Source organism: Podarcis cretensis, assembly GCF_951804945.1.
Source record: "Podarcis cretensis genome assembly, chromosome: 17".
NCBI lineage: Eukaryota > Metazoa > Chordata > Lepidosauria > Squamata > Lacertidae > Podarcis > Podarcis cretensis.
Window position 1 is genome coordinate 37,667,197 of NC_137187.1, and position 18,472 is coordinate 37,685,668.

Here is an 18,472-nt window from a genome sequence, read left to right on the forward strand (position 1 = left end):
TCAGCTTGGTGGAAGGGGGTGGATCAAAGCAAAGATTGTGTGTCCAGGAATTTCAGGCTAAGAGATCTACTTTGGACACCTGAAGATTCTCTCCGCTTCCATTGGATAGTGGTCCTAGGGAACCCTGAGGCTGCTGAATAGGCTTGCAGCTGAGGTGAGCTCTGAATCGGGGCCTCACACTTGACACAGTTCTCTGGTGGAATTCCCAATGGGTAGTGCCTGGTCAGGCCAGGAGGCAAAGTGAGGCGGTTGCCTTAGGCAGCAGGAACCACCGGTGCAGCAGATCTCAATGTTGATCTTTCTCCTCACCCCCACTTTATGCTTGATGTAGATTTTCTCTCATCCCTTCTTCTGTGGTGAGGGAGGGGCACCATTTTGGGGTCTGCAGGGAATAAGAGGTGATGTTAAGTCAGGAAGGAAGTTCGAGTGGAATGCCCACATCCCTCAGCAGTACTGTCAGCAAATTAGGGGCAGAACTGGGCAGGCGTAGTTGCACCGTCTCCCTTGGTCACAACTGGAGCATAACCAACCGGTCTGAGACTTTCTATATACAGTGGTACCTCGGGTTAAGTACTTAATTCGTTCCGGAGGTCTGTTCTTAACCTGAAACTGTTCTTAACCTGAAGCACCACTTTAGCTAATGGGGCCTCCTGCTTCCGCCACATGATTTCTGTTCTCATCCTGAGGTAAAGTTCTTAACCTGAGGTACTATTTCTGGGTTAGCGGAGTCTGTAACCTGAAGCGTATGTAACCCGAGGTACCACTGTACATAGATCTTAGGAGAAACTGAAGGTGCTTTGGAAATATTTTATAATTAGGGATATACATCCATAAAAGAAATAACATGAATCATAAACAAAAATAGTGTTATAGTTAGAGTCCCCTCCCCACACTAACTTACAAGTCCAGAATCTGACATTATGTCTCAACTTCATTTTAAAGACCAACATCATGGCTGCTAAGGGAAAGAATGTCAAGGGTGTGTGGATAACCTTGACTAAAACTGGGGAAGAAGATGGGTCTCAGAGGGGTCTCCTGAGACTTTGACGCCTCACCTCCTTTTTTGGCTAGCCTCTCTCTTCCACCATGGGGCCATCGCTCTTGTACACGGGGGAAGAGAGAGGATGGTAAAAATTCCACACTTCACACTCTAGAATGGAAAGGAGGTGCCCTTTAAATGTTACACTGGTGCCCTGGGAAATGTCTTTCTGTAGGTTCATCCCATGGCACACCTGTGACATTTCATTAAACGCCTGAAACCATGGGGGGGGGGGGTCCAGCCACGCACAACTTTCCCACTGAATCAGCACCTGCCTGCCCATTCCATGGGAGCAATGCTTTGCCTTCAGCCTGTCCCCCACCTCTTAAGAAAGCCTTGTCCCTGCCTGAAGCATGGGGCGCAGAGTAAATCGGAAGAAGCTAAATCATTTCAAACCGGCCATATTTGCAGAACTCAAGCTTGTGGGGAACAGGCAGGTGTACACATATATAGTGGTACCTCGGGTTAAGTACTTAATTCGTTCTGGAGGTCCGTTCATAACCTGAAACTGTTCTTAACCTGAGGTACCACTTTAGCTAATGGGGCCTCCCGCTGCCGCCACCGTGCGATTTCTGTTCTCATCCTGAAGCAAAGTTCTTAACCCAAGGTACTATTTCTGGGTTAGTGGAGTCTGTAACCTGAAGCGTTTGTAACCTGAAGCGTCTGTAACCTGAGGTACCACTGTATTAGCAGCTCCCCCTTTTTGCATATTTGACTGCTGACGGGCACAGAGTGAATTTGGGCAGCAGGCATGAACCGTGGCCTCTGCGTTAGCAGCCTTGCACGTATTTGGGGGTAGAGCGCAGGTATCCTCTTTTAAGCGCTGGAAAGGTTTTTTGGCCTGTGAAGCTAGGCCACAAAGAGGGGTAGAGCTAGAAAGAGCCCTTTGAAGCGTCCCCTGCCTGCGTGTAGCTGTTCCTCCTCGCCCGTGTCCCTGTCCCTCCCACCTCTGTGTTCCTTCCGTGACAGGCCGGGCCTGCGGAAGGGACCTTTCTGTGCCATTGGTGAAGCCGAGGGGGCAGGCCCCTCCCCCTGCAGCAGCCAGAATGACAGCCTCCGTGGGGACCTGCTGTCAAACCCTGTTAGTGCCTCTTCCCATCACCAGGCACAGACAAAGGCAGGAGGAAAGGGCTGTTCCCACTCGGCTTCGCTGCGGTACAAAGGGAACCATGTGCAGCGCAGCTATCCCAGGTCTCTCTGTCTGGCTGCGCCATCTCCTCCTTTGCACTGCCCTTTCGGCTCTCTGCGGCTCCTCTTGCAGGCCTTACAAAGTCTGCAGTATCTGCTGGAGGGCTTGCTTTTAACACTTCTCCTCAACGTTCTGTAGATTAAAGTCCTGGCTTTTCAGTGTTGGTGCCGACCTTTAAAGCCCTTAACGGCCTTGGTCCTGTATACCTGAAGGAGCTTCTCCACCCCCATCGTCCAGCCCGGACACTGAGATCCAGGGCCGAGGGCCTTCTGGCGGTTCCCTCATTGCGAGAAGTGAGATTACAGGGAACCAGATAGAGGGCCTTCTCGGTAGTGGCACCCGCCCTGTGGAACGCCCTCCACAGGAAAGGAAATAAGTTATCTTTAAAAGACATCTGAAGGCGGCCCTGTTTAGGGAAGTTTTTAATATTTAATGCTGTATTGTTTTTAACACTCGATTGGGAGCCGCCCAGAGTGGCTGGGGAAACTCAGCCAGATGGGTGGGGTATAAATAAATTATTATTATTATTATTATTATTATTATTATTATTATTATTATTATTTATTAATATTATTAGTATTATTATTAAATTATTATTTTGTTTTCCTTACAAGTTTCTAGCCCATGTGGTTGCAGAAATAAGCTTGAAAGAGTTGTGGTTCTGGCTAGAGGCCCTCTGGGAGGTGACTCCACCCGACAGCTCAGTCCCAGGCCAGCCGTCCTCAGTCCCACAAGGTGGTCCGATGGTACAGGATGAAGCAGGTCCAGACAGTGGCCTGTGTGTGGAGGCTGCCTGGGAATTCCCATCTTTGCAGCCGTGCCTTGGTCTGTTGTGGAGGAAAGGCAGGGTAAAAATGAAACAAGTACAAATAAAAATAGATCTGCCCGTTTTTTCCCCCTTCTGCCCACCCATGTCTCACTCCTTCTCCTCTACTGTATAATTTTGCCGCGAGGATGAGAGGACTGAACCCTGTGTGGGTGTGAACATGAGTTCAGTATTAAGCTTCAGATAGGATCCCGAGCTCCATGAATTGTGGGGTCTTCGTTCGCTACACACACACACACACACACAAATTGTGGGGAGAAGTAAGATCTGCTGCCTTGAATAAGCTGCTTCTGTGCTCAGTGCTGGATGGAACTGGTGTCTTAGCATGTTAACTCCGGCATTTCTGAGATCAGATAATCCTTGTGACAGAATTCCTGCTTAATGTTGCTTTTCAGAGAGCAGATCTTTGGTAATGTGGCTTTCACAGCCTCTGTGTTGCTGCCATTTGCCCCCTGGATGGTGCTGGTGGGATCTCTCGATGGCCGCATGTTACCTGCATGGCTAATATTTAAGAGAGAGAGTGCAGGAGAGGCTCTGGTTATGCAATGTGCATCGTTGCCAACGTAGGTTTTGAATTCACATCAGAAACCTGACTGAGGCATCAAGCCTTGTGTGGTGTGAAATTACCCTTGATGTGAAAGGGGGCTGACATGAGGCCCGCTGCCACGGCCCTCAGCCAGGATTCTTTGATATAAGAGAGCTTCAGATCCTTTGCAAGTTTGATTCCACGGATCTTTTCAAAATTCCTCTCTCATACTTCCGGCACCCTTGCCAGCATTCCACCTGGAATGTTCCCAAAGCTTGTTGAAGCTTTTGGAGTTCCCAATTTGGCTTTTGGGCATCATGGTCCCTTGGCTTATTCAATTAGTCTTAACCAAGATGAACCTGCTGAAAATTGTGCCTCGATGGAAGAACATTTCCACAACCTGCATAAATTATACCAAAAAAGGATTTGCATCTGTTTGCATGATGCGTTCTGCTACACCACATGGGACGGAATCAAGATGCTTTGCATTGCAATGAAGCCCCATTTCCTGACCAATGGAGATCCTTCTCCATGTTCCTCCCTCCCTCTATCTACCTTGTACCTTCCAAAATTCCACTCCAGCAGCCTTAAGGACTAGAAGCTTCTTTCCCTTCAAAAAATTAAAATCAAAGCTGCAAAAATCATGCTACTGAAATTTGCATCTGCCACCAGATTCCACAGCTCTGCTGTGTGATTGCAGAACCATAGCCTATACAGAACTTTAGTCCCAACCAACTTGGGGGAAAGGGGGCTAGGCCCCAGATAAGGATCTGACCACGGCTTGCAGTTGCTCTGGTTTTATTCCGGCTACTAGTGAAGTAGAAATTCCACGAGTTTGGGGGGAGTTTGAAGTAGGGAGACAACTGCTCGGGACTTCAGCTTCGCTTTAGGGTGGGTAGAAAGAGCAGAAGCCCCCCGTATCTCTTAAGGAAGTGGCCTCTCTGTGCTTCGTGGGCTTCCTCCTTGGCAAGGGGGAAAGAGATGGAGGAGGAGCAGGGCTCTTAAGTCTTGCATGACTTGGAGATTGGATGTTCCATTATAGGTGGAAGGAGAGTCCAGGGAGAGCTCTCTTGGTTTTTTTGTCCCGCTTTCTGCGCACCAAGGTGGAAAGCACAGGTGGCCCTCGAGTCTCTGCTCTTGGCACGAGAATGTGCGGCTTCAGCAGATTCATTTGGCAAGTCAGTTGGAGCGAGAAGCCAGGTCTCCAGGCCATGAGATTCTCATTCCTGATTCTCATTCCCGAGCCCCTCTCCCACAGACTCTGCAATCCGTCCCCCAGTCCCACAAACCCACATAGCATTCACATAGGGATTGTCTCCTCCGTTCTGCTTTGTTTTCCCTGCCTTTGAGGCCCATCTCTCTCTCCCCCCCCTTCTATAAGAACCCCCACCCTACTTTCACCCCGTTGGTAATCCTGCTTCTATTCCTTTGGCCCACCTGAACTTGCCAAAGAGCAGTGGTGTTGGACTCAGCCACAGTGCTAAGGGCAAGAGAAAGAGGGTCCTGGATGCTGAGGGGCGACATGCAAAGGGCCTCTCCTGTGCTTGGAGGTAAAAATCTGGCAGCCGGGGTGGTGGGTCCTCTTGAGCGGCTGTGGATAAGTTTTCCATACTTCCACGCAGAACTGCGCCGCGGGCAGGGAAGAGGAGCCGGTTATAAATAGCTTGCGCAGGGTCGCCTTCGCCTCAGCTTGGCAACACACAGCCCAGCCAGTGAATATTTCATGAACGCTAAAAATACAAACCTCCTCCTCCTCCTCTTGCATCTTGTGCCACTTCCTTCTGCCTTTGCCTGTCATTCTCAGGCAGATTTGTCCTCCAAATCTTTGTAACTGAACCCAGAAGTCACTGCTGGCCCTTCTGCTCCAACCACTTGACCCCGCTGCCTCAGGAGTCCTCAGGGTGTGTGTGTGTGTGTTTCTCTCTCCAATTAACTCCTCTTTTATTTCTACCTCTCCTACAATATAAACTAGATGGATTTAGCCTCAGGCAATTACCTTAGGTTTTGATAATTGAACTGAGGTTCCCTCTCTCTCTATCTCTGGGAGGGGAATGGGCTCAATGGATTTGGGCTTTGCAGATAGGAGGCAGAGAGGAGAGCAAGATGTTTCAGGTGGGAGGCTTGGTCCAGGGAAAGGATGGTAAGCCTGGTGAATTGTGCGGGGGCAGACAGTGGCTCACACTCTAGGCCAGTGTTTCTCAACCATGGGTCTCCAGCTATTGTTGGACTACAACTCCTATCATCCCTAGCTAGCAGGATCAGTGGTCAGGGATGCTGGGAGTTGAAGTCCAACGACAGCTGGAGACCCGAGGACGCTAAACACTGCTCTAGGCATTATTCCTAAAGCTTGTGAGAGTGGGCCACACTTGTGAACTCTGGGACCAGCCAGAGGAAAGTGGGCCTGATGTCAATGTATTCCTCAGCTAGGAGGATGGAGGGGAGAGAGAGAAGCAGCAACACTAAGGGTGCCACAAACAAAATATTGGTGGTTTTCCATTCCCATTGTAAAAAAAAAAAAAAAGCAAGCATTGACAATTAAATGTTTCCAACTTAGGTTAAAAATGCTATTGAGAGATCCATGGAACAAACCAAACCAAAAGAAAAACGATTCGAGATTGAACAAGTGAGCAGTTTGGCAATGAGGCATACGATATATTGGGAATAGATAGATATATTGGGCCTGAATTATTCTGTTTCTGTGATGCCTCTGCTTTAGTACAGTATGATGTCAGCCCAAAGATTTCATATCTCTATTGCAAAAAATCAAAAACAAAACAAATTGCGGGGAGGGGGGGAGATGATAACATCAGTGGGAAGAAAGGTCTTTTGCACTCAGAAGCCCCACACTGACCGACTTGAGCAGGAGGACTCAGAGGTTGCGGCCCCTACTGGACAGCAGGGGTGATTTTGAAGGTGGAGGAGCTGCCTGGGCTGTTGGAGGCGATGCAGGGATTTCACTGAGTGCTTTTAAGACACGCCTAGTTATTTGGATGCTGCTGCAGGTCTGCCCTCTTTATCAACAGCAGTTAAGCACAGCACAGAGCGAAGTTTTGGCAGGCAAGCGGCCCAAATGCTAATGCACCTGTTATCCTGCCCTAAAGAGCAGCTTCCTAGCTGAGGCAGACTTCATGCTCAGGTTGGCAGAACCTTCTGTTAGTTTAGACTGTTTTCAGGGTGGGCAAAAGGCTGAGTTTCCTCCCGCCTTTCAGTGAATGCTAACAGGCAGAGGTGGGCCCGTGTGGGGTTGCGGTACACGACTTTTGCAGGCTGCAGAATTAGGATTTTTGTTGTTATTGTTTAACAGTGGAGAATTTTAATTTTTAAACTTGCCTATACTCAGCCCTGGGGAAGGGCGCCACAGAGATCATAACTCATGTTGACAATTGTACGCAAGGGACACCGGAGTGGTTGTGGTAGTCACTCAGGGTGAACCGAAGGGTGTCAGAGGCGATTCTGCATACGAGTTGGGTTTGGTGGCGGGAGGAGCGGACGCCGGGAGTCAGGATTCCTGGCTCCTTCCTGTCCTGTGTAAGGCAGGGGCGTTGCGGGGGTGAGCGACGCATGACGGCACAGCCAAGGGATGGAAGGATTTCTGTCTTGAGAGACAGGCCGGCTGATGAGTGCTGAAGCTGCAGAGCAGGTGGGATCGATCGAGTTGTCAGGGTTACTTTAGCTCGGCATCAGTCTGGGGAATCAAGGGAGCAAACTGCAACGGACAGCTACTGGGGCAGCGGGGGGGGGGGGGGGGGAGATGCCTGCAGAAAGAGCACAGGAATCCTGGTGCTCAGCCGTAGCCTTTTCTCTACGACTCTTTCAAGTACTTATTACAAAGCACAGAGGGTGCTACCATCTAAGCTCCGTCCTCGCAGCTGCTTGGAATAGAGCTGTGTGCATAGAACCAGGGCTAGCATGGGAGTTGGTTGGAACTTTTGCACTCTAAAATAACCGGCCCCATAGGAAGGAGTAGAAGCGGGGTCAAACCCAGGGGTGATGGGTCAAGACGTGGAACCTAGAGGAATCTATTGGACCAAGAGAGAACCAGGATGGAACCCGGCAGGTTGTTGGGTGGAGATGGGCAGTAAATTCCAGGTTCTGGTTTCTTGAAATTCGGTACAGTGGTACCTCCGGTTAAGTACTTAATTCGTTCCAGAGGTCTGTTCTTAACCTGAAACTGTTCTTAACCTGAAGCACCACTTTAGCTAATGGGGCCTCCTGCTGCTGCCATGCCGCCGGAGCACGATTTCTGTTCTCATCCTGAAGCAAAGTTCTTAACCCGAGGTAATATTTCTGGGTTAGTGGAGTCTGTAACCTGAAGCGTATGTAACCTGAGGTACCACTGTACTGGTTAACTCACAGATCACGGTTTTACCACGCAGCCTGGTTGACCACTTGGCATCCCTGGGCTCGACTCAATGATGTTGCATCTAGCCTGCAGCCATTCATTCCCTGATATCCCCAGATATGTGCTCCCCAAGTGTGGTTACTCAGTGGTGAAGAGGGAGCACTCTGCACAAGCTCAGAGGAAACTCTTGCTAGTTCATCCAGAGCTCAGCTCTATTTTTTGAAAACAGGCTTCAAAGCGACACATGCATGTGTGTGTGTGTTTTATGATGCCTTTGTACCTGGTCATAGCCTGTGCCCTGCTTGCTTGTTTGCCTAACCCCACCAGTCCAGGCAGTGGCTGTGGTGTTAATGGGGGCCATGTCATCGTCATCCGTCTGGTGAGCCTGCCTTCCCACTCACAGAAGTTGCAAAACAGCAGGAAGGCCTCTTGGCTGTTCCTTCTAGCATACGAGTTAAGAATCTCATTCAGTTCCTCTTCCGCAGTTTTTCTTTTCTGTTTGAAGCCAGTTTCTCAGGGTGGGGGCAGAGAAGATGGGTGGCTGCTGTTATCTGTTCCCCTGCTGTTTTGCTAATTTCGTGGCTGAGCAGGTTTCAGGGAAAGACCCCAAATTTATGTCAGCTCCCTAAGGAGATCAGAGCAGGCCCAGGCTCTGGAGAAGAGGGCAGTGAGCAGTGGTTAGAGAGCAAGGGAGGAGATGGTTGTGGAGAGAGGCGTCTCAGCTGCAGGCTGCCAGTTCTGAAAGGAGGAGCAGGTGATGGGAGGAAAGTGGTGGATGTCACTGTTGTTGTTTTTAGTATACAGTGGTACCTCTGGTTGCAAACAGGATCCGTTCCGGAGTCCCGTTTGCAACCTGAACGGAATGCAACCCGTGTCTGCACATGCACGGGTTGCGATTCGCCACTTCTGTGCATATGCATGGTGTCATTTTGCACATGTGCGCATGCGCGAGTGACGAAACCTGGAAGTAATCCTTTCCAGTACTTCCGGGCCGCTGTGGGACACAACCTGAAAAGACGTAATCTGAACCGAACGTAACAAGAGGTATGAGTGTACTTAATGTAACACCCACTAGCAGGAGAGGAGTGTGTGGTTGTGTTGCCCCTGGGGGAAAACGCTCATTGTTTTAGTGGTTTTTCTAGGCATGGGGACCTGCAAGCAAAGGTGAGATTATTTCAGCACAGCTCCCTCCCAACGCTCATTCAGAGCAAGGGATAGCATGGCCTGTTTTCACTCTGAATTGGCTTTTTGACATTGTCACATGAGCAAATCTGGCGCTGCAATTGCCTCGTGTCTCCCACATGATCCCTGGGATCGCTCAGAGGAGGAAGGGCCTAAGAAGAGAAAGGGGAAATTATTTTCCTCAAGGGTATCTCATGGTATTTGTTACTCCCCTTGGAGAAATGGCCAAGAAGCTCTCAAGGTAGCTTGCAGTAAGCAGACAGTCATATGGAAACCCTGACAATAAAATAACTATAAAACCAGCTCAGCAGCTTGGGGGAGAAGGCCAGCCAGTATCGACCTGAAACCGTGTTTGTTAATGCACTTCCTAGGAGTCTCCAGGGGAAAGAGCCCTCAGAATGGCCTGGGAGACATGGCTCTAGAGGGAGGTGAAATAGCTTGTCTTCTGTTTAGGAAGGGACCTGGGGCAAGACTGCTGTCTGAAAGTCCTGGGCATGAAGTTTGTTGCATTTTGCAAGTTATAATGCTGGTGCTTCTGTCCCATTTTCCAGCATTTCCCTTTTTGCACTGCATTACCGGTTGTGTTATGAAACTTTGGCTTTTCGGCAGTCCAGATTTCAAATGGTGGAAAAGAACTGTAGGCTGGGATGCCGCTCCACCTTTCATCACATGACATTACATGGTGAAATTCTCTGATTTGCAAGTGGAAATGGAGTTGCAAATGGATTTTTTTTCCTGCGAACAATTAAAAATTAGCACTGAACTTCTGCTAGATTCCACCAGATTTCCTGACGTGACTTTTTGCAGTCTCTCTCTCCCTCTCTGATGTGCTAGACCTGTGTCCGATGCTGCTACTTCAGACTGGTGTTGGGGAGAAGTACATCTTCTACACAAGTCCCCTCCGTATCACACGTTTAATATCCAATCACTTTCAATAGTCATGGCTTCTGCCAAAGAATTCTGGGAACTGTAGTTTCTCAAATGAGCTGAAAGCTGTTAGGAGAGACCCCTCTTTCCCTCACAGAGCTACAATTCCCAGTGTGGTGTAACAATCAACCTCCCTTCCCAAGGGGAATAAGGGTCTCCTAACAAGTCAGCGTGGGGACGCAGGTGGCGCTGTGGGTTAAAGCCTCAGCACCTAGGACTTGCCGATCGAAAGGTCGGCGGTTCGAATCCCTGCGACGGGGTGCGCTCCCGCTGCTCGGTCCCAGCGCCTGCCAACCTAGCAGTTCGAAAGCACCTCCGGGTGCAAGTAGATAAATAGGGACCGCTTACCAGCGGGAAGGTAAACGGCGTTTCCGTGTGCGGCTCTGGCTCGCCAGAGCAGCGATGTCACGCTGGCCACGTGACCCGGAAGTGTCTCCGGACAGCGCTGGCCCCTGGCCTCTTAAGTGAGATGGGCGCACAACCCCAGAGTCTGTCAAGACTGGCCCGTACGGGCAGGGGTACCTTTACCTTTACCTTTAACAAGTCAGCACCCTTAAGGAATTACAGTTCCCAGGATGCTTTGTGGGGAAGCCATGACTGTTTACAGTTTTATGATACTTCTTTAAATGTATGGTGCAGATGGGGCTATAGAAAGGTAGTTGTCAAGGAGCAGGATTCTAGCAGAATCCTGACACGCTAGCTTTCTGTGTACAGAGAATTGTTTTCAGGTTAAGGAACACCTAGTCGTGTGAGGCCCCCCTTTGCTCTCACAAATGGTACATCCCTGACAGAGGTTTGTCTCTCCCCCCTGAGAACTAAGTTTGAGATGCCCACCAAACCACAACACACCCACTTCCTCTCTCTCTCTCTCTTGACTCTCTTCCCCTCTGCCCAATTCTGACAGACGTGTCGGGGGCCCACGGGCAAGTCGACCGCAGCAGCCTGAGCAGCGTCTTACGAGACCTGGTGAAGCCGGGAGATGAGAATGTGCGGGAGATGAACAAGAAGCTTCAGAACATGCTGGAGGAGCAGCTGACCAAAAACATGCACTTGCAGAAGGTTTGTGGGCGCAGCCTTGGGGATCACGGGTGAGGTGTGTGCCTGGGGAGGGCGTTATCTGAGGGTGTTAGAGATGGGAGCTGGTTCCAGGAGAACGGCAGAGCCAAGAGAAGACAACAGAGCAACAGCCAGCCCTGAACCCTGCTCCCTGGTCCAAATTGAAAGTGGACATTAACATAGTCCAGATAGATCTCATCTTTCATGGGGTTACGTTCCAGGCTAGCATGCAAAGCCAGAAAAACAAAACAAAAACCCCGACAACTGAGCAAATCACCCAAACACTCCTCTGATGACTCTCCAACCTCCTCCACAACTCTCTCCATGCACCTCCCAAATTCTCTGCAACTTCCTCTGCTCCACCAACTCTCCAGCCACATCCAAATGCTCTCCCAGTGGCCGATGGGTTTGCCAGTCATCTCCCCTTCCCCTCCTTCCCCTTTGCTTTTATGTATTTATTTTTCACCACCAATCCACTTAAAGTTGCAGTCACCTAAAGGAAACCAGCGATCTACCTGTATAGGATTATGGGCACGTCAGCCTGGATAAAGAGTGTGGTGCTGATAACGCCAAGGTTGCAGGTTCAATCCCTGCATGGGGCAGCTGCCTGTTCCTGCATTACAGGGGGTTGGACTAGATGATCCTTGGGGTTCCAGCTCTGCAATTCTATGATTCTATGTGGTTAAAGTGTTCCTAGTTCATGCATGTAACACATACACACAACAGTGCAAGGGAGAAAGTTAGAAGTCCTAGCTAACTTTTTGGAGGGGCAGAAAGCATGAATCCCTAGCCGGAATTAAGATTGCCGGAAGAAATATCAACAACCTCAGATATGCAGATGACACAACCTTGATGGCAGAAAGTGAGGAGGAATTAAAGAACCTTTTATTGAGGGTGAAAGAGAAGAGTGCAAAATATGGTCTGAAGCTCAACATCAAAAAAACGAAGATCATGGCTACTGGTCCCATCACCTCCTGGCAAATAGAAGGGGAAGAAATGGAGGCAGTGAGAGATTTTACTTTCTTGGGCGCCATGATCACTGCAGATGGTGACAGCAGCCACGAAATTAAAAGACGCCTGCTTCTTGGGAGAAGGGCAATGACAGGCCTAGACAGCATCTTGAGAAGTAGAGACATCACCTTGCCAACAAAGGTCCGTATAGTTAAAGCTATGGTTTTCCCAGTAGTGATGTATGGAAGTGAGAGCTGGACCATAAAGAAGGCTGATCGCCGAAGAATTGATGCTTTTGAATTCTGGTGCTGGAGGAGACTCTTGAGAGTCCCATGGACTGCAAGAAGATCAAACCTCTCCATTTTGAAGGAAATCAGCCCTGAGTGCTCACTGGAAGGACAGATTGTGAAGCTGAGGCTCCAGTACTTTGGCCACCTCATGAGAAGAGAAGACTCCCTGGAGAAGACCCTGATGTTGGGAAAGATGGAGGGCACAAGGAGAAGGGGGCGACAGAGGACGAGATGGTTGGATAGTGTTTTCGAGGTTACCAGCATGAGTCTGACCAAGCTGCGGGGGGCAGTGGAGGACAGGAGTGCCTGGCGTTCTCTGGTCCATGGGGTCACGAAGAGTCGGACACGACTAAACGACTAAACAACAACAAAGCATGCCGTTATGCAGCTGCTACTTGCAGTCTGGAATGGTACAGTCCAGGAGCAGTTTTACCATAGGATGAGGGTCCTTCCGAGGAGGAGCAGGAAGCTGCTAGAGGAGGTACCAGGTCATCCCACTCGGTTCCCCCTGCCTGCTGCATCAGCTGGGTTCTGTGCTCTCATAGGTAAAGGGACCCCTGACCATTATCTCCAGTAGGGGCCGACTCTGGGGTTGCGGCGCTCATCTCGCTTTATTGGCTGAGGGAGCTGGCGTACAGTTTCCGGGTCATGTGGCCGGCATAACTAAGCCGCTTCTGGCAAACCAGAGCAGCGCACGGAAACGCCGTTTATCTTCCCACCGCAGCGGTACTTATTTATCTACTTGCACTGTGTGCTTTTCAACTGCTAGGTTGGCAGGAGCTGGGACCGAACAACATCGCGGGGATTCGAACCACCGACCTTTTGATTGGCAAGTCCTAGGCTCTGTGGTTTAACCCACAGCGCCACCCACGTCCCCTGTGCTCTCATCCGGCTTGGCTAATTGACAGCACTGCTCAATGCTGAGGCCACACCTGCTCCTGCAGGCTCGTCTTGTGTTTTTAGAGAGACTTTGCCCCTAGATCTGTTGTTATTGTTTTGTTGTTTTTTGCTTTAACTATTTACTTGCATTTTTACCTTGTATTTTATCCTGTGAACCACCCTGGGGTCTTGTGATGAAGGGCAGTATATTACTATTACTATTACTATTACTATTACTATTATTATTATTATTATTATTATTATCATCATCATCATTTTTATCATCATTTTTAATTTGTATACCGTATTTCTATCTTACAATACTCAAGGCTGCTTACAAGCTGAAGAAACAAAAAACGTACATCTTATAACAATCTAATGCAAAAGAAAAATGTGACAATAAAACATAACTTTAAAATACGTAACCTATATCAAAAAAGTAACGTTCAACAATCACTAGAATAGTATTGAGTAGTAATAATAATAACGTATAAAAGTTAAACAGAAATCCACTCAGCAGTTGCAATAAATAATTTCTAAACTATAATCAATAAAACAACGGCAAACCACAGTACATAAAATAATACAATACAAACTGAGAGGCAGAGACTAGAGGGTGGGGCAAGGCAGGTGGAAGAGACGCCTTGCCTGACGAAATCTCTCCCCTCACAGTACTTCTTCTTATTATTAGACTATTCCTTGCGTGGAAAAGGAACTCTGCACATGCTTAGAAGCACACAACCTGAGGGAGTATGGTTTTTTGGGTATTCCCCCCCCAAAAAAAAAACAATTGGCACATGTAAATTGCATGGGGTCAAGAGAGGAGCCCTTATTGGAGTACCTAGCTTCCCAGGGACTAACAGTGGCAGAAATGGATTAGGTGGGGGAGATGTTCCAGGGAGGGACCCCAGCAAATAGCAGCAGAAGGTGGGGTCAGTGGGAGGAGAGTCCTGCTGCATCTTATCAGGGACATGCAACTGCAAAATGGAGGCAGTAAGGACTTGGGGTGGTTCCAGAACAGGGGTCGGCAAGGTTTACCTCGCCTGGGCTGCTTCACTCCTGCGGAGATCAATCTGTGGGCCGGCACCGTGGAAGCAAGTCCCTGCTCCGCGCTGCGCCGGTTTAGCGCAGTGCTTAGGGACTCGCCGAGTGGGCAGCTCGGTTGAGGGGTGGCTTGTGGGCTGTTTAGATGACCCCCGTGGACCGCTTGTGGGCCGCAGGTTGCCTACCCCTGTTCCAGAGAGATTGCAAACAGGGTGGCAAAGGGGCCAGCTTGGAGGCTGCCATCACAGCGAACCAGCAGCAGGGGCCCAGGGCCCTTCCCCACAAGCCCGCTTTCGTCCCACCCCTGATTTCACACGCAACTTCAGGCGTAGGGCTGGTACATGTACCCAGTCGGTAAGGAACAACTGAGAGCTGAAAGCGAACAACTGAGAGCTGAAAGCTCCACAGCTGCAGGAGATGAGAAGATATTGTCCCCTGGCGAATAAGGGCAGCTGGCAGCTCCTGGGATGCTGGCATCTTTTCCGGGTGCTCCTGCCGTGAGCCCATGGGGGCCGGGCTCCCGCAGCTGCCCTCCCGCTGCCTCTCTCCATCCTCCTGGTCTCGGGATGCAGGTCAAGGTGACTGCGAGGGGAACTGAAGAGGCCAGCGGGAGCCTGGCTCCTGGTACCGAGCGGCAGCTGAGGGAGTAGCAGGTTTCCCTGCCCATTACGAGCCGTGGTGACCTTGAGCTGCAGAGGAGCAGCAGCCGCCGCCACCGCTTCCTTGTGCCAGAGATCTGCTGGGGCTGGAGCCGCCTCTCTCCCCCTGTCACAAATGGGTGACCACCCAAAGCCAGAGAGGGAGGCTGTTCCCTGGGCTGTGGCAAGGCTGCCTCTGGGGCTGAGCAGTCAAACAGAACAGGACAGGGGTGCGCAGGGCAGAAATGGTCCCCGCAGCCTTGAATGGGGGTGGGGGGTGGGGGGTCTGTTCTGGCCATCATAGGGGCATGGCAGCGGGGGTGCTGTGTCCTGGGTCTTGCCGCTTTGGCCCCTCCTCACCCCGGGAAGATGCAGAGGGGTGGAGGAGAGAAGAAGAGGATGCTAAGTGTCCTCCCCAGCCCTTGTGCTCGGAGAGCCATAAATGCTCAGATCCTGCACAAGCGTTCCTTGAGAAGGGGCAGTGAGAGACCAGTGAGAGAAGGGGCAGTGGTACCTCGGGTTACATACGCGTCAGGTTACATACGCTTCAGGTTACAGACTCCGCTAACCCAGAAATAGTACCTCGGGTTAAGAACTTTGCTTCAGGGTGAGAACAGAAATCGTGCTCCAGCGGCACGGCGGCAGCGGGAGGCCCCATTAGCTAAAGTGGTGCTTCAGGTTAAGAACAGTTTCGGGTTAAGAACGGACCCCAAGAACGAATTAAGTACTTAACCCGAGGTACCACTGTATTGAAAATGCATCTCTCGGTTACTTGTGGGGCAAAGGAATTTGTTCATCCCCCCAAAATATATATATATATATAGTGCAGCCCCCCACAAGGTCTGAGGAACTGTGGACCGGCCCCCTGCTGACCCCTGGCTAGCCTTTCTCCCTAGCATATTATTTTTCGATGAGCAGGGAGGGGATTTTGGGGCGGTGATAAGGAATATGGAATTAAGTACTTAACCCCAGGTACCACTGTATAGGATATTCTGAGCATATGCAAAGGGTTTTCTCCCCACTCCACTGTATTCTTCCCTTTGGAAAGCTTGCAGCAGCTTATTGGGGGGGAGTCATGGGAAATATCTCTTCCAATGCACCCCTATCAGCCACAAGAGCTAAGTGAACCCTCCATGTTCAGAGGCAGTGTAACTCCAAATACCAGCTGATGGGGACATAGCAGTCTCCCTGCCCTGCTCTTGCAAGTTTCTCAGAAGCATCTGGCTAACGGCTGCTTAGCAATCAGGGCTTGGTAGACCTTAAGCCTGATCCCGCAAGGCCGTTCATGTGCTCACCTGTTTTAATCACCAGCGCTCACAAACACAGGCTACAGGGAGAGGCGAGAGGGAGCCCGCCCCGGCAAAAGACTTTGCAGCATATTGGCCTCCCCCCCCCACCCTTTCCTTTTTCAATATTAACTTGATGTAGAATCTGATCCTTCCAACGTCCTAATGGAGCAAGGGGACGAAAGAGTGATGTCAGCGGAAAGAGGCGGCTATTTATAGCTGCATCTGAGTGGGGAGGGATGGGGGGGAGTGGAGCTGCTTCAGAGGACGGACTGTCAAGGTTGGGGCTGCAAATGCTGTCTTGGAGACAGGGTGGGTGTGTTGCAGGGGGTGCAAATCCACAGATAATGTGGTGCTGGGGAGGAGGGGTGTGGGGTTTGGGGCAGGTTAAGGTGTGTGGGCGACCTGAGTGGGGGCCTCTAGGGGGCGCTGTGCAGCTGGGAAAGAGGTTGCCAGCCAGAAATACTTCAGGTGGTGGGTTGGAAGAGGCACTGGTCAGAAGGAGCCTGCTGTAGCCGAGGGAGGGAGCGTGGTCTGAGAGACAGCACGCGGCTTGCATCCAAGAGGACCCTTTCGCTATCGAAATCCACACTTGGTTTGTCCTCTCTCTGCCTCTTTTATTGATTGTGATTGGTTCTTTATCTCACGATTTTAAGAAACAGTTTCCCTCTGAACTCAAGCCCAATGGTGATCAATAAGCAATTTTTAACTGCATAATCCCATAATGAATTTATATATTTATAAGGTTTTAATAGGGACGCAGGTGGCGCTGTGGGTTAAAGCCTCAGCGCCTAGGACTTGCTGATCGAAAGGTCGGCGGTTCGAATCCCTGCGGCGAGGTGCGCTCCCGCTGCTCGGTCCCAGCGCCTGCCAACCTAGCAGTTCGAAAGCACCTCCGGGTGCAAGTAGATAAATAGGGACCGCTTACCAGCGGGAAGGTAAACGGCGTTTCCGTGTGTGGCTCTGGCTCGCCAGAGCAGCGATGTCACGCTGGCCACGTGACCCGGAAGTGTCTCCGGACAGCGCTGGCCCCTGGCCTCTTAAGTGAGATGGGCGCACAACCCCAGAGTCTGTCAAGACTGGCCCGTACGGGCAGGGGTACCTTTACCTTTACCTAAGGTTTTAATCCTGCCTCTGGTCACAAGTCATCTCATTGATGTGTGTCAATAGGCAGAGCCTGAAAAGGGTGTCCTCTTCAGATCTGGTGTTTCCTCTTAGCTGCATTTTTCCCCAATACAGTTATACCTCTGGATGCGAACGGTATCAGTTCTGGAGCCCTGTTCACATCCTGAACATAGCTGCCAACTTTTCCCTTTTCTTGCGAGGAATCCTATTCGGAATAAGGGAATTTCCCTTTAAAAAAAGGGAAATGTTGACAGCTATGATCCTGAAGCGAACGCTTGTGTGTGTTGCGATTCGCCGCTTCCTCGCATGTGCGTGACGTCATTTTGAGCGTTTGTGCGAGCGGCAAAACCCAGAAGTAATGTGCTCCGTTACTTCTGGGTCGCCGCGGAGCGCAACCCGAAAACACTCAACCTGAAACTACTTTTTTTTTTTAATAATGTTTATTCAAATTTTAAAGGTTACAAAAAGAAAAAGAAAAAAAAGAAAAGGTAAAAATAAAAAAGACAAAAAAAATCAATTAAAAACAAAGAAAACAAATTGAACCTTTACATAGCTTTCTTTCCTTTACTTGTTTCCTTGACCTCCTCACACCTCCCATTTTTGTATTCTAATTCAATTTGTTTCAGCAAATCCTTCCAACCTTGTTTTTATCTTAATAATTTGTCTTATTATACTATAATTTTACATTCTCTCTTTCACCAATTCATTTTTACTTAATCCTTTATGTCATTTCTGCCAAAACCACATAATTTTCTTTTTCCAACATCTTTCTAACAGTCCTTAATTTTACAATATTTTTGAAGATAAACTTTAAATTTTGTCCAATCTTCTTCCACCGACTCTTCAACCTGAAGCTACTTCAACCCGAGGTGTGACTGTATGGGGCAGGGGACTGAAGCGTTCCATTCCCTTCCTTTCCCAAACTCAGATTTGTGCCTGTGGCTTCTGCCTGTGCCTCTGTTGTCGGGGTTGCCAACTTACTGTTTTGGAAAAAAAGACTCTCCCTGCCCCCCGCCGTCCCTGAAGAGGACAAAGAGAGCTAAGGCAGTAGTGTCTCAGAGGCAAGCCAGAACTTGATGGACCAGAAGCAGGGCTTGAAGAAAACTGGCCGGCCAGGGTGGAGCCTGCAGAACACAGAACCGTAGAATTGGAAGGGGCTGCGGGGGTCCCCT

The 18,472-nt window shown here is 49.9% G+C and overlaps 1 protein-coding gene and 1 long non-coding RNA gene across 3 annotated transcripts in view; one reads left to right on the forward strand and one right to left on the reverse strand.

The window, feature by feature from the left end:
* The window catches only part of LOC307206799, a 335,840-nt gene that overhangs the window by 102,260 nt on the left and 215,108 nt on the right, over positions 1-18,472 (reverse strand). The window lies entirely within an intron of this gene.
* Positions 1-18,472, forward strand: part of GRIPAP1 (GRIP1 associated protein 1) — a 75,803-nt gene that overhangs the window by 55,438 nt on the left and 1,893 nt on the right. For both annotated transcript variants that reach the window (XM_079960018.1, XM_079960019.1), the window contains one exon: positions 10,936-11,090. In XM_079960018.1, coding sequence (XP_079816144.1) covers positions 10,936-11,090 — 155 coding nt within the window. The remainder of the gene's footprint in view (positions 1-10,935; positions 11,091-18,472) is intronic.